Source organism: Stegastes partitus, unplaced genomic scaffold, assembly GCF_000690725.1.
Source record: "Stegastes partitus isolate 25-593 unplaced genomic scaffold, Stegastes_partitus-1.0.2 Scaffold1676, whole genome shotgun sequence".
NCBI classification, from domain to species: Eukaryota; Metazoa; Chordata; class Actinopteri; family Pomacentridae; genus Stegastes; species Stegastes partitus.
In genome coordinates, this window is record NW_007579407.1 from 30,098 (window position 1) to 51,892 (window position 21,795).

The window sequence follows — 21,795 nt, forward strand, 5'->3', positions numbered from 1 at the left end:
CCTTTGCATCTTTCTGTTCACTGGACACAGAAGTTGCTTTTTGGTTGACTTGTGAATCTGCGGGGACAGCTTTTGCATTGGCATTTCTCAGTGACAAATCCAAGATCACAGGTTCTTGGTCCAAGACAGCGTTGGGCTTTTTGCTGAGGTCCAAAGCTGTTGAAATCAAAGGGTCTGAAGTGTCTGTTACAGTTGGAGAAGCAGCAGATGAATTGGCTTCAAGTTCAGGCTTAGCTGGGCTTGATGTCATACCACTGGGGATATCCAAAGAATCACTGTCTTCTGAACATGGATATGTAAAGTTCGAGTCAACATGAAAGAACCTGGCTGTTGATCGGCTGTAAAACAAACCTATCCACATGTGGACGATGAGCCGCACTTCTTCACTTGTGTCTTGGATGGAGAAATCCCATGGCCTATTGAGGATGTTAAATGTAAAACATTAGCTATATTGATGATCATGTCATCTGAACTTAAACGTTACCCCCAACTTTTCCCAACCAAATACACACAACTACAGCACTGAAATCATGCAACAAAAACATCAGTTAATTTGATGTTGAGATTCATAGTATAAATAAGCATCACAAAGTACATACCCATGCAATGCTCGGATGATAGCTTTGTCCTTTGAGTCACTTGTAAACTTGCTGTCTAGACTAAAGTCATAGTTTTCTTTCCATTGTCTTGTGACTCGGACAGATGCTTCCTTGTTATCAAAGGTACGGGAGTATCTGAACTTTCGCCTGGGAGTCATGTATTTTTTCAGGTATTCTGGAGTCCTGTTGTGTTTACTTCTGTCTTCGTGACCAACAAAGGGGTGTAGTGTTTTAGTTCCATCGCCACACATTGTCTGGTGATGGTGCAGCAGTCTGGTAGACTCACTTACAGGGGATACCTGCTGGAAGGGTGTACCTGGCAAACCCAACAGTAGAGAGGAAGATGGGGGCAATGAGTAACCATGTTCTTTAGATATCAAACCAACCAATTCACTGTCTCCCACAAGATGGCTTGGTGAAGGAGACTCAAGAGCCTGAATGGATCTAGCAGCAGGCTGCCTAAGCAGAGCATGAAGGACTGACTCCTGTTCAGAACTGGAAAGCTCTTTTTTAAGGTCAGACATCTTCAAACTTGAGTCAAGTTTTCTCTCAAGTGCTGGATTTGGTCCTGGAGGAACCTGGCCATTACTGGCACTGAGTGCCAAGTCAGCAAGTAAGGTCAAAGCATCTGTAGATGAACAAGCACTGTTCACTTTTTCCTTAACAGTCTTCCTGACAGAGTTATCTTTAGTACAGTCTTTGTTATTGTGTTTTTCACTGGCAAAACAAGCTGGCGTTTGAAAATGTAACCACCCTGTGAAGACAAAACAGAGGAGAAAAAAGAGAAACTGCATGAAAATGAAAAGTCGCACATTGAAAGCACTTGAAATATACCACTGTTGTCTATTAAGAACTTGTCACCAACAGATAAATTATGTCATGATTGTTTCAAAGAAAGATGCTGGTTTATCAAGCCAATAATGCCATGTTTGGTTGCAGATTGACAGAACAGCAAAAAAGCAGCGCAGGCAAGTAAAGTGTAAAGCGCAGAAGAAGCATGACGAGGACAGTTACTAGAGTGACAAAGCCAAGAAATGGGTCTGTTAGTTTCATCTCATGCATAATACTGAAAAAAATTTAGATATCATGAATGAAAAACGAGGCTTTCAAATCTCAGAATTTTGAAAAATGACTTACATTTCTTTTTAATATATTCTGCAGAGATGCCTTGATGCTTTTTAAGTGTTTTAATCCGTGATCCTCTTGGGAAAATTGATGGAGGCCTGTGCATGATTTGAGGTTGCTTGTCTGAAGAGGTTGGTTCTTTTACCACTGCTGAGTCTTTCCTTTGCTGTGTATCCTGGTTCTCAGTTTTCTGTACCTTATCAGGTGTACCTTTGGGAGTCAGCCCTAAGGCATATGCAAAAAGAGGGTCAACCGACAGCATCTTTGAAACTATCTCGACACCTACATTGGTGCTCTGGGTCACTTCATTATTCAAGGCCTCGATGTTGGAGTCCACTTTGCCCTTCTTGAGACAAGGCTCGCTGTCCTGGGAAGTATTTGCAGTAGTGTCGTCCGTCACAGGAAGATTTGTTTTCCTCTTTCCTCTTAAAATGACTGATTTTAGCTTACTAAACAGAAATTCCCCCTTCGCTGGACTCCTTCCCTGGGACAACGTGCGTTTTTCCTGCCCTGCTTGTGAAGTCGAAGTAACTGTGTCATCCTTCTCTGAAGAATGCACCTTTGTCTCTGGACTCAAAGGCACTGAAGGATCGCCACCATCTGACTGTCTCAAGTTGCTCTGTTCAGGATTAGTATGATGGACAGTGTCATTTTGTACACTGTTCCCATCATCAGTGGATTTTGTGGTCTCTGTTTCATCCACTGCGGTCTCTGGAGCAGTGCTAGACGTTTGCTCCGTTTCACTTGTGTCAACAGCATTCACTGGGGCATCAAGCAACATTTTCTCAGGACACTGTTCATCTTTTGTAGACTGGAGGTTATCCTTCAAAGACTTAATCTTATAGGCATCCACGGAGCCAAAAGGGACCAAGACTCTTCCACATTCGCTGACAACTGCCTTTAGGTCCCAGCGCTCTGTTTTCTTTCTCAAAGGAAAACCCTCAATTTCCTTTAAAATGTTGCTTTCCTTGGCTGGATGTCCAAGGTTTGATTTTGTCTCCTCTGCTGTTGCTAAACCAACGGTAGCAGATCTCACTTTTTTATGTTTTGATGAGTATCTTCCAAATTTGCGCTTCCGTGGTAATTTTCTCCAATCAATATATGGAGCACTACTCAACTGTGTGTGCTCAGATGACTCCTTGGCGTGTTCATCCCTCTGACTGTTTGAATCGTCTTTCTCTCCTGGTGTCTGTAAACTGGGATTCTCAACACAACTCTTAGACACCGTTTCTGGTCCTCTGGAAAGTCCACTCCGCAGTTTCCTCAGTTTTGTTTGTGTAGGATTGCCGTCCTCAGGGCAATGCACAACAGTTTTGTCGGTCTCATCACTGACAGAGTTCGTTTCTGATGTGTGTAAAAGACCAGGAAATGGAAAGTCACTATGTTTTGTTGGTGACACAGTACTGACTACACCTAGAGTCTTATCAGTGACACTTCGCTCTGCTGAAGTGATGCTCACAATCAGCTCCGCAGGAAGGTCATCTGACGCAGGAGGAGTGAGGAGATTTTCAACCCCCATAACATCAGTTGTATTCAGTACAGGGAGGTCATTGCATTTTTCATTGTCTTTGGTAGCATCTCCAGCTTGCAAATTGTCTGGTGCAACGTTTTGAGGCACAGCTGGTAAGTCAACTTGAGCTTCAGCACTTGATACACCACTGTCCGCGGATATCTCAACATTTACAGGAGATTTCTGCTCTGGTAACTGGTCCTCTCGCCCCTTGCTAACAGGACTGGCTGGGGCCTCCTCAGGAGATGAGACACAGATATAGACATCATCATCCAGGTCTTCTCTTCGCTCCTCTTGTCCAGTTGCCAGGATTTCTGAAGCCTTGGACACTGGCAGTTGAAAAGAGGCTTGTTTACTCAGGTATAACCCCAAGCTCTGCCATGACCTGTCAGTCCACTCGGGGGTTGAATAGAGGTGTTTGTGGGCATCCGGCACATCGTACTGATCTGGAAAGATGCTGACTTCCCTAGAGGGGCTGAATGCCAGACCAGGATTTATCAGTGCTGCGTAACTCTGCATATGCTGCACCAATACTTCACAGAGGTCTTCACTTGAGTCGATGGGTGTTTTCTCAAGTTCACCCTCTGCGTAGCTTAGTACTGGCAGAACTCGAAGGATTTCAGACGACAAGGCAGGGTTTCTCGGTCCAGATTTTGTGGCTGTGACAAAAAAAAAAGAAAGAAAGAAAGAAAGAAAGAAAGAATACTCGTTTAGTTTTTTCCCTAGTAGTCCTGAGTGGCATTAATGCTAATCAAACACACATTAGTGGAATGAAGCAGTACAAATGTCAAATCATATAGGGGATGTGAGATAAAAAAAAAAACTGAAAACATTGATGTTTAACAAATGATGTCATCACCTCTCATTATAGCTCGAGAGTCGGGAAACACAAAAATGCCGTGCAGGACATCAGTCGCACCGGACCCAGTATCTGGGAAGAAAAAAAAAAAAAAAAAAGGACATGGCTGATGTGTAGATGTCTCGTCGAACAAAGAATTTTGTCATGCAACTGACAGCATAGTATGCTGTCATTGTATTCATATCTTACCATCATATGTGAGGAAATGGGAGTAGTGCAACAGGATAAGAAATCCTCCATCATTCAGTGGAACAGTGAGAGCCTGTGTAAAATTAAGCAATGTTCTTTGGATGTTACATGGCAAGTAAAATTGGACCAAGAGAACTATCTGTTGTATTGCATAGAAAACCTCCACTGTTGAAAGCACGCAAAGATAAGCTGGTTCGTCGATCAACAAACATAGTCAACAAGTTTAGCAATCAATTCATTGTTTAAGTCATTCAGGTAAAATACCATCTCTTTATGGTTACAGCTGTAAACATGTAAAGGTCTGTTTAGTTTCCTGTGTTCCATATCTTTATGAATTGGACACTTTAGGGGTTTGACAGTTAGTCATTATATGTAATGAGTGACTAAGTTGTAAAGGCTGATAATAAACAGGAACTCACAAGATCTTTCTCCTTGATCTCCCACAGAAGCTGAGCGAGTGAGCTGGTTTCTTCCGCTTCAGAAAGAACTAACTCACATAAACTGCAGTATAAGCCATCCAGAAAAGCTGAAAGACAGCAAATTGGACAAGTTCATTATGATATGAAAATGTATTCATGGTTTCTCCTATATAGAGGAATTTTTGGTGCTCCCCAAGAGGTTTTAGCGACAACCAAAATAAAACTACCATCAACTTCATGATTACAATTAACATTAACAGTAGCAATTCAGTTTGTTAACCAGTGTTGCGGATTAGAGTTTCATTTACTCAAGCATGACAGACGTTTGTTTATCAAACAGTCAGAAATGACAGGAAAATGCATATATTTTTGCCAAATGGTGTAACACAGACTCACTGCCTATAGTGTACATGGATCAATCGTGCTTAGGTCATGCTTAGTCACACCTCCCAAAGGCTCATTTGGAAAAACACGGATATCCGCTAGTTATTTTGAAGAATTCCTTAAAAATGTTAATACTTAATAATAAAGACATCTTTTCTGACAGCTTAAAAACACACCTTCACCGGTGATGCACGTTTCAAAAACAGCCTTTGGCAACAGCTTTCGCAGATCCGACATGGAAATGACTTTCTCAACCTTCACCAGTGGTGGTCTGAAACAGAAACAAATTGGAGGCACAAAAAACAAGTCACATAAGCTAAGTTATCAAAGTCAAATAAGAACACAATGTGTATTTTCCATGTGCATATTTAACTCACAGTTGTGCAGGGATTAGGGCCCCTGCTGCAGACCTCAGCCCAACACTGTACAACTGGCTGCCTATTTGAAGCTGTCCCCTCCAAGGCAAGAAATGACAAACTGAAATAAAATGATGAAATACAACAAATATTTAAGAATGCTGTGCATTTTCATATAAGCCTATTTTCAGTGAATTAAATGTGTTCACATACAAATTACCAAGATTTAAAAAAATAAAATCAGCCTAAATATAAATGGTACTAGCTGTAGGAATAATTTCTGAATATATTAATATTAGTTGAAATTACATAATAATAAATGAAGGACTACTTCAGACATGCCTTTGTCAGAACAGTGATAATAAGAAATACCATGGCAGTGCTGCTATACCGCTTTTCGACATGAATATAGACTCATTTTCCAGAATATGTGGAACATCGAGCTAAGCTGAATGCAGTCTAATGCAACAATTTGACAGTGAATCCTTTCTTCATGAAGGAGCTAATGTTTAAGTTCAGCTGTAACTAAATTCAACTGTATGTTCATTTATTTGGCTTTCCCTCAGGTGTAAAATATGAAAATTAAGTTGATACAGTTGTTGTAGTAATCAGGAGGTAGAGAACAAGGTAAAGTACCACTAATCAGAGTGACTAAGCAGTGGCATTCTTCCTAAAATGACTCCAAGGACAGTGTGGTATTTGCAAAATCCAGCTCTGAAAAACTGACGGTCTTGTGCTTCAGACTTGGGACAGGGGTTACCAATAGAAATCAGAGTTTCTGTGACAGCTCAGGCAGTGTGAAGGCCAGGGCATAATGTCAACTGATATGAATGGCATCCCCTGCTTGCTGTTTGGCATAAAACTGCAAGATGAAATTTTGCTGAAGAACATGAAAAGAAGCCTGAAGAATATTGGGTGCACATTCTTTGTTTAGATGACACGACTGTCAATTTGATTGACTCGATTTCGGCATGAACCTATTCAGAACTACCATGGCGATGCATGGTCCCAACAGTGAAGCAAGGTCAGCTAACTTTCATTGTATACTGTAATTCAACACCAACACAAACTGCAGCCACCAAAATGTCTTTAAAACTGTCCAATGTTCAAAAAATAGAAATTGTAATAGTACCGCTGTATTAAACTACATTCATTTTAAGTAGATGTACCAACTAATCTGGCAAAATTGGTGTATATTAAGTGTTTATGTGCCACTATTTCTATACTACTTACCCAGTTTTGTCATCTCACTGAAAAGAGAAATTGGGAAACAATTAATCATTAACACCTAAATACTCTCAACTTGCATAAAATGGTATTAAATCAGGAACACACCATAAAAGCAGGGCATGTGTTGCTCTAACAATACAGTACCTTTTCTCCTGCGGTGCCACAGGTGTCGCTTTGGTATCCGTGTATGAAAATGATACGATGGCAAATGGACAGGCAGCACTGGGAGACTGGGCTGTTCTATTGCTTCCATCATCGAGCAGCTCATACATGTAATACTGCAAGACCAAGACAACGGGCTTTTGAGCTGTCTGGCATCCATTTATTTTTCTGTCTTAACATGCACTCAGGAATTCAGGTGCTCAACAATACTGTGCACACAAGGATGTTTCTACACACAGACAGATAAACAATACAACAGCAGTGACAGGTGAGGTGTTCTGATGAAATCAGTGCACACATTGACATTTACAGCGAGGAGGACCATCACTGCAATGGAATCAGTTAACAAATGAAGCACATCTACAGACTGAAATCACTGCTGATGTCATCTTACCTGGGTTCTCTCAAAGGCAAGAAAGGAGCTGGTTTGGGCAGATACTGAAGGCAACTGTTCGGACACGTGGCAGTCATACCCCACAGTGGGTGCAGTGAAATTCTGTGTGTAGTTCTCTAAAACCTTTTTAACTTTACCCTGTAAGCAACACAAAGAGCAATGTTTTTATTCATAAAAGCAGCACCAGCAGCAACACTTCTTTGTGCAGAAATATGACAATTTTCTTTTTTTAATACCTTTGTCAGCTTGATGATTACGATGTATCCAGATTTCCCATGATACCAGCGATTTAGATCCAAACAGTCAGAGTACATCGATATGTAAACACCTTTTGAAACACAGAAAATGTCCAATTAATTTGTGCTTTCATGTAACAGTAAAAACAGGGCGTCATTTATTACCATTTTAGAACCTCATTAAACCTACAATGTTTAACTCATGACTTTGAAGGTTTTCTGACACGGCTAAAGTTGCCCAGCCACACCTAGAAAGATGAATGTCTCACCGCTGTCAAGGACACACCTCAGTAACAACAATCTGAATAACCTCAGTCACTGCAAATAAACGTGAACTCAAACAGAGATTACATTGTTTTCTATTTAATTTATTTTATTAGGCCGTAGTCCTGCATTTCTCTAATCTGACATAAAACAAAGTGTGTACATTGCAGACACTGTAGATATTCAAGGCACACTGTGAGGCTTAGATTCAACAAAACCTGTAATCAGATACTGTTTTCCTGCTTATTGTACAAGTCACATCACATGACCTGTTGGCCTGATTGCAATGATCCTTTATGAGACTTGTGCATGCCTTATGACATAGGATGTTTTTTAAAAAGTGAAATAAGTGCCAATTTTGAAAAAAGAAAAACTTAGTTATTATCACTAAGGGTTCAGATCTGTTGTTTTTAAATATCAAATAGTAGAATGAAATGATTCATAATGCGTTGAAATACAAAGGTGGTATATAAAACACTTTAAAATGAGTGACATTTAAACCTACAAGTTGCAAATCTGAATGTGGTAAGCAGCAAAAAACTGGTCTGACAGGTTCGGTGCATCTTTTGCACTCCCTAATCTGCAGTATGAGGCAAGACAGTCTAAATCATAAAAATGAATGCGTTTGTAATCAGAAGCTTCACCCGACGCAGAGAAATCTTGTTTTTATGTGTCACTACAGTGCAGTGCTGTCCTATGGCTCCCTGAAAAACAGCGCCATAAAAAACACTCTGACCAAAGTTTAGACCTGATAACTTCTACACTTATCACAGCCTTGTGTGGGCAGAGATGTAACACAACAAATGCTCAGGAGGAAACATTGCCAATTTGAAATAATAAAGCAACACAACAGAAAGGCACATTTCATCCTGAAATCTGTGTTACAGTGTTACAGAAAATAAGTCTTTCCACATCAAGCAAATGCTTAGTCCTGCCCAGCTTGTATAACTCACAGTTTCTGTTTCACAACAGAAATCCTTTTACTTTCAATTGTATACATTCATATGCTTCTTAAATTTGCTTTCACTTTCAAAGGCAGCAGAGCAGCTGACTTTCAACACAGACTGTGCCTTAGCTGGAAGTGCTCTGCAAATACTTTGGAATCTGCTTGCATGGAGAATGTCCTGCATTCGGCCATCAAGGTAAAAACTTGCAACTTTATATTAGTAATGAGAAAGGCTAAATGTAGTTCTTGCGTTTTTTTTTTTTTTAAACCATGTAACCAGTAAATACATGTAAGCTTAAGGTAAAAGTAGTTATTGTAGACAAATCCTGACTGTGTATTTTCTGTACTTTTATGTTTATTCATGGCTGAGCTAAAAAGGCATTCAGATCTCACTGATGGTTGACATAGTGTCAGACAGAGAGGGAGGGGGTCATAATTTACCCTTCGAAGGATCTCCCAGAGTTGTGCATGTGCTGTTTCCAGCGAGCACGCCGGTTTCTCCAAGTGCATTGGCCTTTAAACAAAAACACAGACATCAGCAAGCGCAGACGATTCGATTGTCTCATTTTCTCACGTCTGTCAGTGTGTCAGGTGTGTACCTTGGTGACATCGTCGAACAGCAAAAACCCATAAGATTCTTTCAGATCCTCTTCTGAAGATCCCGTTTCTCTCCTCTTTTCTCGGAGGGCGTTATACTAACATAAAAGACGAATTGAAAGGAAGCAATCAGTTGTGCTGCCTTCAACAGAGTTCCTATTTCCCTGCATTCAACACAGACTTTGCCTCGGTTTCTATGCTATAAAGGATATTGCACAGAGTTGTAATAGTTACTAAAAGTCAACAAAACAGGGGAATAATTTACAGTATACACTTATTAATGGCAACAAACACACCGTGTGGCTACTGATTACATATGAACTGATGTGAACGGCTTAATGTTTAACAGCAGAGACATACTGTGTTTTTAAGTGTAAAAGTTGAAAATAAGTTTAGACAGTGGGACATGAGGATTGAGTTTTGGACTGACCTTTTGTTCCAGTTCGGGGTTTTTCACCAAAACAGCAGATTTATATCTAAAAAACTGCTTTGACTCTTCATACAAGTACGCACTTTGAAGAGGAGCCAAAATACTGTTTTGAAAGACGTCAGAAGAGTCCGGCACAGGTATTAAAACACCTAAAAGTGGACAACAACAACAACAAAACAAACAACACCGACATGAGAATAATATATAAGCGACATTGGAAAATTACTGCAAACTGCGTTTTTTGGATGTGAACCAGGAAAAAAAAAAAAAAAGTCTCCGAGGTATTTCTCAATCCTGGGACAGTTTGTCCTGCGAGATGACACCTAATCTACACGTCCCTCCACACAACAAACGAGGCTTTATATCTTATTTGTAGTGGCTCTTTTTAAAATATATATATATCTTTTCTTTTTTTAATCTTGAAGTGAAAGTCATACGAGGAAACGAGGCGGAAAAGCTCATCACCTTTACTCGAGGCACCACCATTTCCACTTTCCATTGCTTATGAAATCTGTCGTTGTCCCTTCGGCCGTCGTTGAAAACTGCTGTCTCTGGTTTTAAACATCACAGCTGAATTTAAAAATCCCATGTATGCTGAATTCACTGAATCTCCCAAAGTCACTGGAGCTGTCGCCGCAGTTTTTCAACACACATTCAGTATTAATGCGACAACCAGGAAGTTAGAAAATAGCCGACAGTCCAGACACGTAGCGGCGAATAAATCCACGTAAATCCACTTTTTATCGGCACACAAGTCACACGGCGGGTTAGTTGTTAAAGCCCTTCGGTGCCTGACACGTTTCTTCGGGTCGGGTAACGCCACACGTATCGTCCGTTTCGAAAAAGAAACAGAAACCTATCGAGGCGAAAGCATCCATCTTGAAAGTGTACACCAAACTGTGGTGCTGCTGTGGAGGCTGTAGTTGGAGCTGCGGAGAGGCTAGTTTGTTCCTGCCGCTCGCATATCCTGCTGGCTTCAACTTCTAGCCGTGGAAAAAAAAAACAATACCTGGTATCTGAAAACAAAAACTGCCACCGTCAAATGTTCCTACCACCGACGCGTTAGAGCCAGTTTTAGCGGTTATGACTGACTGTGCGACGCAACGAGCTGTTCAGACCGCAGGGGAAGTTGGAAGTTGGGCTCAGTGCTAAAACATGTTTAGCTCGTTTCCCCTGAAGTTCACATGCTCGGAATAAACTGCAGCTCATGTCCCAGTTTGCCAGCACACACAAAAAGCAAACAGATGAGACGTGATGAATGTGCATGAGAGTTGTTTAGCAGCATAGAGTTGATAGAGCTGGCAAGTTAAAGAGGCTAACTTTAAACAGAATCCACTCCAGACAGTGTTTCTTATGGGGAATGTTAACATTTTAAAGGACCCATATGATGCATTTGGAAAACCCGTTTTTATTGTGTTTTGCGTGTGTAAAAACTTGGAGGTGTAAAATAAAATCTGTAAAAGTATGAATATACCTCCTACTGCCATTACCCCAACCGACTAAATGGCCTCCAAGCTGAACAAAGCCAGAAAGAGTTCTATCCAGGTTAATAAAGTTGCATATTTTTACAAAGTCCATGCTGTTTCATGCAGTACAAATGCAATTGGAAAATGCAATTTGTTATAATATTTTTTTAAATCAATCTGATTACAATTTCATTGATAATTACGTGCAAACATCAAATTTTAAGGCATTAAAAACTAAAATGTATGAATAGATCAAGAACATTTCAGCAGCATGGCAAATGTTTTCTACAGTCTTCTTGGATTTTTTAAAAAAGATTCAAGGAGGATGAAAACACTTTGAATTTATTTCTAAAACAGCTTAAGTTTGACAGTTGTTTTTGCCATTTATTTTTATGGATGTGGTATTTACCAAAAGGAATGTTGATTAGAAGTGAAGTTTCCCTTGTAAGTTGTAAATTTGTACAACAGAATATTCTGGATTGTAAACTGATCAACTTCACTAAGTTTGTAACATAACCAGGTATGTACATCTTGCCAGAATTTCCTACTCACTGGACAGGAGAAGAATAAATGTTCTGTTTTGTTCTGGATCTTTGTGACAAAAGTCACATGGGTCAACTTCAAAACCAAATCTACCCCTCAATGTCTCCACCGATGGATAATTCGTGTCATAATCATGCGTCTTTAACTTTGATCATCGTAGTCTGTAGTGAAACAAGCTGTCATCTATCTGTATGCTCTCTGTAGCTTAAGCTTGTTTATACTCAGTCGAGACACTGTGGCATTTGCGACAAAACTACGCTAAGGATTGTGGGTCAGAATGGCCATACTTCAAAATTGGACTGGTCGTAGTAGGACATCCAGGTACTTTTTGGCATACTACATTTGACAACAGTGTATTAGGACACATCAAGTCTTTTTCAGGCATGCCATACAGCATGGTAGTATGGATACTGGAACACACTCTAGGTAACCAATAGTCTTTCAGCTAAAATGTGTATAATCACTCCCAGTCTGCTGCTGTGAGACATTCAGATAAGCAGCTGCCACACAATCCACCGCTTTTGTTTACTTGCCAGAACTGCTTCTGCCAAGACTTGGCCTATCAGGTTGCATCACACATGCAAGGAGAAACTTCACAGGTTTTGTTTTCTCTAATCTCAAACATGCACAAACGACAAGATTTGAAAAATAATGACGTATCACACACACTGCAGAATATTAATAAGTATGTTGTGCCAGAAACAGCAATTAGGAAGCAGTGCGTCATCTCGTATGACCTCATGGGAATGCAGATAAACCAAACTTTGGTGCAACAGCTTGCTGTAATGATAATAATACTTTGCAGAAAGAAAAAAAAACAAACAGAAGGCTAAATGAGTATCAATAAGAAAAACACTACGGAGATGGATCAACATCTGTTTCCTTCTCTCCTGCTCCCTGTGCTCAAATATACTGTATTTTAATTGAGCAGAATTGACAATAAAGATGTTCTCTTTTACACATTTTTATTGAGTCTACTGTCTTCGAATGGAACCGGCAACTTTCATACTCATTTCCAAGCTGTTCTCCTGTATCGCTTAAATGCTGATTTTATAACTAAGACTTCTTCTGACATGTGCTTTGTTTTGCTCAGAATGACAAGAAGAACTGAAGCAAACTCAGAAAAGAACAAAAAAAACTCAAGCTCGCATCCTCCGCAGTTGGGTATGTTGTTGAGAAATGGAGGAGCTGTTGTTGAGAAACGGAGGAGCTGTGACTGAGAACAGAAGGCGTGCAGGCAGGCCTAGAAAGACCAGCAGCAGATTGGACTGCATAATTGTAAGTAAGAATTATAAACAAACAAACAAAAAAAATGGAGAAATAACAGCCATGGTCATTATCAGATATAACTCAGCTCACAGATCATGTGAAATAGATCAACAAGTACAGAACGAGTATAGAGGGAGAGAGCAGAAACCCTTCAGAGAATCAATAAATTCAGAGAATAAATCAAGGATTTAATTAGCTAACAGAAGGACTGCAGTTTCTGAAGACATGTGTTATGGAATATCATACAGAAAAATCATACAAAGTAAATGTGGAGAACTCCAGCCAGACTGCACTAAGAGTACGATGAAGCATGGTGGTGAGAACATCGAAGTCTGGAAATGTCTTGTCGGTGAATATGGATTTACTCATAGTATCATCAATTCTGAAGTCTACAGAGGAACACTGAAAGAAAACTTTCTGCTGTATAATGATCCAAAACATACCAGCCACGTGCTGAAAAAATATTTTTACCAGAAAAAAAATCACATCTGAGAGTCGCCTTCCCTGAGGCCTGACCTCAGTACGATAGATCACATCTGGGGTCGGACGGAGAAAAAACATTTTAGTCTGGATGAAGTAAAAGCTTTGCTGACTGAAACATGGAAGAAACTTTCACAGCAGCTATTTGAGAAACTGGTTAATTCACTGTCGAGCAGTTCTAATTTCTGTCCAGATACTAAAACTTTGTGACTTTCAAGTCTGGGATCATTCTAAAAAGTTGGTGGACTACCATGTAGAATTTGAAAACATGTAACTTTGCTGCTATCAGACTTTATCTGTTAAAGCTAATTTGTATAATTAAAAGTGTATTTTTCTCCTCAACTATTGATGTGACCCAAAGGTTTACATGTGCCTTTGCATGTCACTGAAACAAAGCCACGCTCTTCTTGAAAAGTGATCAAGTTACACACTCTGTTATTATGCACATTTCCATGTCTTTGGTTTTCCATTAAATAAAACAAATACATTGTAAAAAGAGCTGAATTGTTGTTTTCTATATGTTAAAACAGAAATTTGAAAACTGACCATGATTGAATGGAAGACTTTAAATGGTGAAAAAAGTACAGAAAAGTTACAAACAGACACAAGCTGACCTCCAAGATCAAAGTACAACAGTGTCTGGTCGCACCATACCGTGAATAATAGTGGGTCCATGGAAGGAAACCCCATTGTTGGAAGAGAAGTATAAAAAGCCTGACTTGAGTTCAACAAAATGTGTGTTGCCAAGTCACAATTCTTCTTCAAACAGGTAAACTGTCATATATTCTATATTCATTATATGCAAAGTGAAATATTGAAAGCTTTTTTGGTTTTAATTTTGATGATTGTGGCTTACAGCTCATGCAAATCTAGCATCTAAAAATATTAGAATATTTCATTTTGAATTTGAGCAAATGACTATTTAAACAGTATAAAACCGCATATCTCTTTGTCTAATTCAGCACATGCAACTACAATCATGGGGAAGACTGCGAACTGTAAAAGTTGTACAGAAGGCGACCATGGACACCATCCACATGGAAGGTAAACCACAGATGGCCATTGATGAAAAGGTTGGCTGTTTGCAGAGTGTTGTATCGAAGCATGGAAATGGAAAGGTGACTGGAAAAGGAAAATGTGGCTGGAAAAGATGCACAAGCAACAGAGATGATCGCAGCCTTGTGAACATTGTCAAGAAAAGGTGATTCAAGTAGTTGAGAGAACTTCACAAGGACTGGCCTGAGGTTGGAGTCAGTGCATCAAGACCCACTGAGCACAGACTTCTTCAGTAAAGGAGCTACAACTGTAATATGAGACAAAGCTAGAAGATGTCACCTGGGCTAAGGAGAAAAAGAACTGGACTGTCGTTCAATAGTCCAAAGTCCTCCGTTCAGATTTAAGTACATTTTGCATTTCATTTGGAAACCCAGGTCCTAGAGTCTGGAGAAAGAGTGAAGGGGCACACAATCCAAGGTGTTTGAAGTCCATTGTGATGATTTGAGGTGCCATGTCATCTGCTGCTGTTGGTCCACTGTGTTTTATCAAATCCAAAGTCAACGCAACATCTACCAAGAGATTTCAGAGCACTTCATGCTTTCAGCTGCTAACAAGCTTTATGGAAATGCCAGTTCTTTTTCTAGCAGGACTTAATACCTGCTCACAGAGCAAAAACTACCTCCAAATGGTCTGCTGACCATGATATTACTGTGCTTAGTTGGCCAGCCGACTTACCTGACCTGAACCCCACAGAACCCGATATGGGCTATTGTCAAGTGGAAGATGAGAAACACCCAATCTGAAAATACAGAAAAGCTGAAGGCTGCAATCAAAGCAACCTGGACTTTGGAAACACCTTAGTAGTGCAACAAGCTGACTGTCTCACACGGATGCAGTAATTTGTGGTAAGGAATCTGAACCAAGTATTGACTGAATAAATGAAAATACTTTTCAGAAGTTGTACATTTCTGTATTGTAAATCCTTTTGTGAGGAAATATTCTAATAATTTGAGATAATGGATTTCTGATTTTCATGAGCTATATGCAATAGTCATTAAAATTAAAACAAATTAGAGGGCCCTTAGTAGAGGAATAAAGTTGCCCCTGCTGGCCAAGATTGCACTGAGCCCCAGTAAACCATTATTCCATCCAATTTACCACATAATAGGTGTCTTCTTTCACTAATCATGGTTGACTGGTTGTCCAAGGTGAAATGGGTACTATGCATGTATACATCACATGCTATAAAAAAATATTATAGCAATATCAACATTGGTTGACCTTGAGATATCACACAAGGTCAAATGTTACATACCCAGTGGGAAGCCTATGGTTTCCGATACAAACACTGTGTCTATCCTACGGTGTTCTCAAGTTCAGGTAAAAGTTATGACCTTAAGTTTGACCTTGAAATGTCATCCAAGCTCAAATGTAACGTCCCAAATGGAAAGCGCCAACATGACTGCTTATCTGCAACAAATACCATAAAGATACCTTCCACCCTTTTGAAGGTGTATGGCATTCTTTCAGTGACCTTTGACCTCTAGTGGAGCTATTTTTGCACAGATTGACCCCAAAATCATCATTCTGAAGAGAGGCCATTCCTAGTTCACCTGTAAAATATCAACTTGTTAGACCTTAGCATTCAAGCTAGAGACTGTTCACACACGAACAGACTCACAGATGGGCCAGAGTACTCTATAGTTGCCCCTGACCCTTACCATATAATATTTTTTCAGATGCACTACAAAGCCATTATTTTACTAAGTTTTGCATGATGTTGCTTCAAAGGCTTTTTAAAAATATAGCTAAGTTATAGCTAGCATGACGCCAAGCTAATCTGTTGCTAACTAGCTAAACAAGCATTTACCTCAATGGGACATGCCCAAAATGTGCCTAATTTGGTTAAGTAGGCCAAATACATTAATACATACAAAAATTTGTCTTATTCTTTAGGATCAAATACAACTGTATTTCCGGTTATTTTAAAAGTGCTGAGAGTCCTTTATCAGGTCAGTAACTTGGCTATAAGCAGGTACTGGTCCTGCTTGCAGGCCACTCGCCTACATTTCCCAGAGTTCCTCGCTATTGTTTATTTAGGTCTGAACCTGAACCTTAGCTGCCGGCACTGAGCGCTCTGCACCGGTTTTCCGGCGTGTTTTGTAGTAATGCAGTCCTTTCTGTCTTTATTAACCTGCTTCAAAATGAATTACACGTTTGGCTGAATCTACGCGGTCTACGCAGCCGGGGAACGGGAACATGAAATGGAGATCACTCGGGCCAGACCGTCCTTGTATGGAGAAATCGGTAAGTAGCTTACAGCTGGTGACCAACTGTTAGCTAACACTACATTTCAATGAAGAGTCAGTGAATGGTTGGACAGTGTCGATGCATATAGTGGGCCGTTTTCGTTAGGTTTCATTTCATGCAGACTATCTATCTTCGACGTGTGGCTAGATTAGCATTAGCAGGTAGTTAATATGTTAGCATGGCAGCAGGCTATAAGCTCGTTAGTGAGCCAGCAGGTGCATGTTGCTGCTTTAAGATTTATGTTAGGAAACATGTATGAATGCACAGGTCAGTAGAGCCAATAACACACACCTTACCATGTAATACATATTGCATAGTAATGGTTTTCATCATGCTGTACATAAGTGTGCAGCATTACTCTCATTTCTGTGCCATTTATGTCCCAGGTTTTGTCATTCAGTTTGTAGAGCATGTTAAGTTTCCAAACCTCCTTACTTTCTGAACAATTGATTTCACTCTTCTAAAACAGTGCTTAATGATGTTAGTTGCGTCTGCTTTATGATAAAAATGAGAAACTTGAGGAGACTTTCCATTGTAAGTCAAAAACCCACACGTGGGGAACAGAAGGGCTCAGATCTGTTTGGCTTCACATATTTGCAGCTCATGGCCTTGGATTCTGGACAGACCGGTCTGCGGTGCACGAGGCGGCTGCGCAGGGCAGGGCCTTGCAGCTGCAGCAGTTGATAGAGGGAGGCGCAGCAGTGAACATCGTGGCTGTGGACTCCATCACCCCTCTGCATGAGGCTTGCATACAGGGACAAACCCAGTGTGTCAGACTGCTGCTGGACGCCGGTGCGCAGGTGAGGCGGTTACATCAAATTGCCAGAATTCCACGGCAAAAAAGTATTTCACAAGAGAGTCACGTTGGTGGCTTGCCTCATCAGGATGTGTTTAACTTTCTGGTGCATGTGTGAAGTTATTCTGGTTTTGTCCTGCAGGTAGATGCTCGTAACATCGATGGCAGCACTCCACTGTGTGATGCCTGTGCAGCTGGTAGTCTGGACTGTGTCAAGCTGCTGTTGGAGTATGGAGCGACCGTCAATCCTCCACTGTTTACCTTCTCACCTCTTCATGAGGCCTGCATGGGAGGTGTGTCTGGCTAAATACAACATTGCGCAAGAATTTATTTTGATCCATATCTGATTGTTGATGTATTTTTATTGCATCACTCCACACAGCATTTGTGTTGCGTTAGTGCCAAAGGAAAGCTTGTGAGAGCTCGTTTTCTTTCTAAGAAAAACTGCATGAATGACTCATTAAGACAAGCTTTTACTGCACTGAATTCATGATTCATGCTGTAGCAAGCTGGGAAACATTTGAAAAGGTCTTGAGTAACAAATCTTGAAAATTTGTCACAGAGGGAAAAGGAAGGGAGAGCAGAAGAGTGGAAACAGAATGCAGCAGCAACCCTCCCAACAGGAAATGTCACCTTGGATTCATAGCGTTTGACTATTGAGCTCCTGGTTAATACTTGAAAGCATTTTTAGATGTATCAATAATCAATAGATGTATCAAGTAAAGCTAAAATTACAAGTAATGCAAGACACATGTTTCTGTGGTCAGTGAATGATCAAACTATTCACAGCCACATTTGAACCAATATATACCAGCAGATATTGTTTATATAAATATACATATAATATGTTGGAGTTGTATTAAAAAGGGAAAGTGAAAGGGTCTTTTTAACTTTCCAGCAATGTATTTCACAAACTAGTTAGCAGCTTGCCATGGAAACAAAACTGAACTCTGCACCACCATCTGCTCAGCTGTTATACGTACTCTGCTACATGTGCTGCAGATAGTGCTGGAAGTATTGTAAACAATGGAGTTGGAGCCGCTCTGCCAGACAAAATATGTGATGTCATTATTTCTAAACTACTCCATGCATCTTTTTCTTGATTATGTGGTGTAAAAGAAAGTTTTCATGTCAGACAACATATATACCAATATATCGGTGACGGGTGAATACCGACTGAAAGAATCTCTCCAAAAGATGGAGTCGCTGCTATCTTGCATTTCTCAAATTTAATTGTGTGCACGTGTCAAATGTCCCTCTGCATGTTTTTATATATTGAAATAATTAGCATGTCTTTTGTTATAGGTAATTCAGATTGTGTTCAGCTCATGATTGATCAAGGAGCTTTCATGGAGGCCCATGACTGCCACTATGGGACTCCCCTTCATGTAGCCTGTGCCAGGCAACATTACGACTGCGCCAAAGTACTCCTCAATGCGGGTGAGTCCACTCTTGCTTTCTGCACATTAGGGCTGGAGACAATTACTGCAAATAATACAATATATTATTGAGTCAATACAGGGATCCTGTTATCTTGCAGGGTAGGGATTTGGTATAATTCCTCTTTAGAATTGGTTCCTGGTTTGAACCTGTATGGATGAATCACTCCAATAGTGCCATTTTGTAGTGTAGAGTAGGTTTACAGTGTTTGAGCAGGTGAGCTGGTGTGCTCTAGCTGCAGTGAGTGGGGGAGTGGTGGGGGGGAAAGATAAGGGACGACTTCATAGGTTTGTAAATTCTAGAAGGAGCAACTATGTAGCGTTACATCTCAGCCATTTTAAGGTAATAAAGGATTATTTTCATTTTTTTTTTTAAATCTAAATTTTGATACACAGAGATGAGGTTAATCAGTCACCAGAGAGAGATTTAATGTGATATTTTAGTTGACACACGTGTGCTTTAAATATTGAATAATCTTTAATCTTTTCGTCAAAGGTTGGTTTTAGTATAGATTAAATATAATCTCATTTGTCAATATCAATATCATTTGTCTCCCAGCTCTTCTGCAGACTGTGAACATGGTTTCATGTTAATGCTGTTTGTGTGTAAATGAGTCTAAACATTAAAAGTGTAGCTCAGTTTAACCATTGTCACATCACTCATCCTTCATGAGGGAGATTCAAATGATTTCTCAGAGCTAACTGTTGGTTGCTTGATATCATGTGTTATACTGTTTAAGAAACCGTTTCTGTGTTTGCTGTCACTAATATTTTAATCCTGTAAAAAGTGATTTTGGCATTTCGCAAATGCTACAGGTAACAGAAGTACTTCCCTCTTTTCTTTCCTAAAAGGAGCAAATGTGAACGCTGCCAAGCTCCATGAGACGGCTCTTCATCACGCAGCCAAGACAAAGAACATTGACTTGATTGAGCTACTTGTGGAGTTTGGGGGGAATGTGTTTTCCCGGGACAACCTGAACAAAAAACCCATCCACTACACCAGTGTGGGATCTCCCTCTTACATCTCTCTTGAGTTCTATGAGAGTAAGTGTTTTCACATAAAGTGTGCATCACATGTCACCATATAAACGCACCAGCAAACATAAGTTGTGTTGGTTTTTCTTCCTCAGATACCCCCCTCAGTCTGCAGCAGATCAGCAGAGTGGCAGTGAGGAGGACTCTTGGCAAAAGAGCACGCGACGTTGTTTCCAAACTGGGCTTGCCCAATCGCATCATAAGCTTTCTTTCTTACACGCCACCTCCACCTATTGAAATTTAATCACCTCTGACAAACTTGAGTGCAGCTCTCAGAAGGTTAAACACTATCCAGTTATATCTGCTGGTTCTGTGGTTCTTTTTCTCCAGAAAGTCATATGACAGGATGTTGAAGTTGGCAGAGGTGCCGCACAGATGTCTTAACACTGCCAGACGAGACGGGTGTACAGAGATTTCTTAAAGACTGTTTTATACCGAAGCAAGCTAAAAGAAAAAAAAAAGGCTCAATTTGCTTATTAGCTTATAGCTGCACCGAGAGATGTTTTTGATCATTTATGGAACAGAAATACAGTCCTGACATATGTAGCAGCAACTTTTATCTAGCTCTGGTGGCTAACGTGTTTTCAAACAACTGTCTACTTGCATATTTAGTAGAAATAAACCGTTTTTAGGATCTTGTTAGACGTCAAAATAATGTTAAGCTCAACACTCAGCTTTCACCTCTCGGCCCTTTAACCCCTGAGTTAAACATCTTCACCAGCCAGTTATTTATTTCACCTTTGCAGTTTGGTGCTTGGCAGTTTGTGTGCAGTTTTTGGCAAGAAAAACAAAAGGCCAAAGGATCAAATGACTTGCTGTTGAAGGCCATGCACACTAGTGGCGAACCCACACAGGTGATTTCTTTGTTTTGGGCTGATTCAGATCTTCTTTCGGGACTGTGTGGGCGCCTACAGACAGTCTATCAAGCTCAGCCTCTCCTGTTAGCTCCTGTTTGCGCTTGTTAAAACGGGCCATGTTTCACCTTTAGCATCCTTTTTTTAGTGCACACAGTCTGGCGAGCAGAGGTCTAATTAGTCACAATAGCTGAACACACCCGCGTGGGAGTACAGAGCCTTTATTTAATGCATCTAATCCTCAGAAGCTTCGGAAACACCGTTAATCATTTCACATTACTCAGAGCCATTTGAATCAGTGTTCATATAATGTGTGTTGCTTTAAGGAGCCTGAAATATAGAAGCATGAACTGTTCATCACGACCAAGTATGTGTGAATGTAATTTACATCCTAGATCCTGTATTACTTCACTGAATATGGAACATGCGGTTTGACGACTAGAATTATATCATTTTATGTATTTGTATATATATTCTGTAACTATTTATTTTTAATGTAAATTTGTACATAATACAGATGGTTCTACCTCTATTTGTGTAAATAAATAGACCTCTATCAGACTATTTTAAAAACAATCCAGCGTTTTGTGTGATTGAACATTTCAAAAATGACTGAATATTTCTTCTGTTTTGTGTTCTAATAATGCTCTTTTAATGGAAATATTACTTCAACGGACTGCACTTGTCAAAACTGCTTTTCGTATTATGGTAATTCATTGCAAACTTTTCCAGTCCGTTATTCAGAGCTGCATTATTCCCCAATAATATTGTTCACATCGAGAAAAGAAAAATATTGCATATTTGCTTTTCATTCTCATATTGCACAAAAATAAATGGAAACTTCCCTGGAATACTAACTTAGGTTTTTGGTCCTCACAAATTGTACTGTGTATATTTGAAATGGCAA

At 40.0% G+C, this 21,795-nt stretch overlaps 2 protein-coding genes across 6 annotated transcripts in view; one reads left to right on the forward strand and one right to left on the reverse strand.

The window, feature by feature from the left end:
• The window catches only part of tasor2 (transcription activation suppressor family member 2), a 23,178-nt gene extending 10,369 nt beyond the window's left edge, over positions 1–12,809 (reverse strand). The window contains exons 1-16 of one of the 3 annotated variants that reach the window (XM_008301472.1): positions 10,166–12,809; positions 9,701–9,849; positions 9,273–9,368; positions 9,115–9,187; positions 7,464–7,555; positions 7,228–7,365; positions 6,816–6,949; positions 6,675–6,691; positions 5,463–5,562; positions 5,262–5,356; positions 4,702–4,808; positions 4,283–4,355; positions 4,094–4,165; positions 1,737–3,893; positions 600–915; positions 10–416 (exon numbers count right to left, since the gene is read on the reverse strand). In XM_008301472.1, the coding sequence (XP_008299694.1) occupies positions 10–416; positions 600–915; positions 1,737–3,893; positions 4,094–4,165; positions 4,283–4,355; positions 4,702–4,808; positions 5,262–5,356; positions 5,463–5,562; positions 6,675–6,691; positions 6,816–6,949; positions 7,228–7,365; positions 7,464–7,555; positions 9,115–9,187; positions 9,273–9,368; positions 9,701–9,849; positions 10,166–10,199 (4,060 nt within the window). In that variant the 5' untranslated portion in view covers positions 10,200–12,809. Of the gene's footprint in view, positions 1–9; positions 417–599; positions 1,354–1,736; positions 3,894–4,093; positions 4,166–4,282; positions 4,356–4,701; positions 4,809–5,261; positions 5,357–5,462; positions 5,563–6,674; positions 6,692–6,815; positions 6,950–7,227; positions 7,366–7,463; positions 7,556–9,114; positions 9,188–9,272; positions 9,369–9,700; positions 9,850–10,165 lie in introns of all 3 variants that reach the window. The other 2 variants (XM_008301471.1, XM_008301470.1) reach the window with 2 other exon arrangements.
• On the forward strand, positions 8,768–21,464 carry asb13b (ankyrin repeat and SOCS box containing 13b). Of its 3 annotated transcripts, XM_008301468.1 has the most exons (9): positions 12,981–12,987; positions 13,989–14,227; positions 14,421–15,359; positions 16,699–16,761; positions 17,365–17,564; positions 17,703–17,853; positions 18,866–19,000; positions 19,852–20,043; positions 20,130–21,464. In XM_008301468.1, the coding sequence occupies exons 4-9, from the start codon at positions 16,719–16,721 to the stop codon at positions 20,276–20,278; spliced, it is 870 nt and encodes a 289-aa protein (XP_008299690.1). In that variant the 5' UTR covers positions 12,981–12,987; positions 13,989–14,227; positions 14,421–15,359; positions 16,699–16,718; the 3' UTR covers positions 20,279–21,464. The 3 variants fall into 3 exon arrangements, with proteins under 3 accessions (XP_008299691.1, XP_008299690.1, XP_008299689.1); XM_008301467.1 differs by having other exon boundaries at positions 13,989–15,359; XM_008301469.1 differs by lacking the exons at positions 12,981–12,987; positions 13,989–14,227; positions 14,421–15,359 and adding an exon at positions 8,768–8,869.
• The last annotated feature ends 331 nt before the right edge of the window (positions 21,465–21,795 follow it).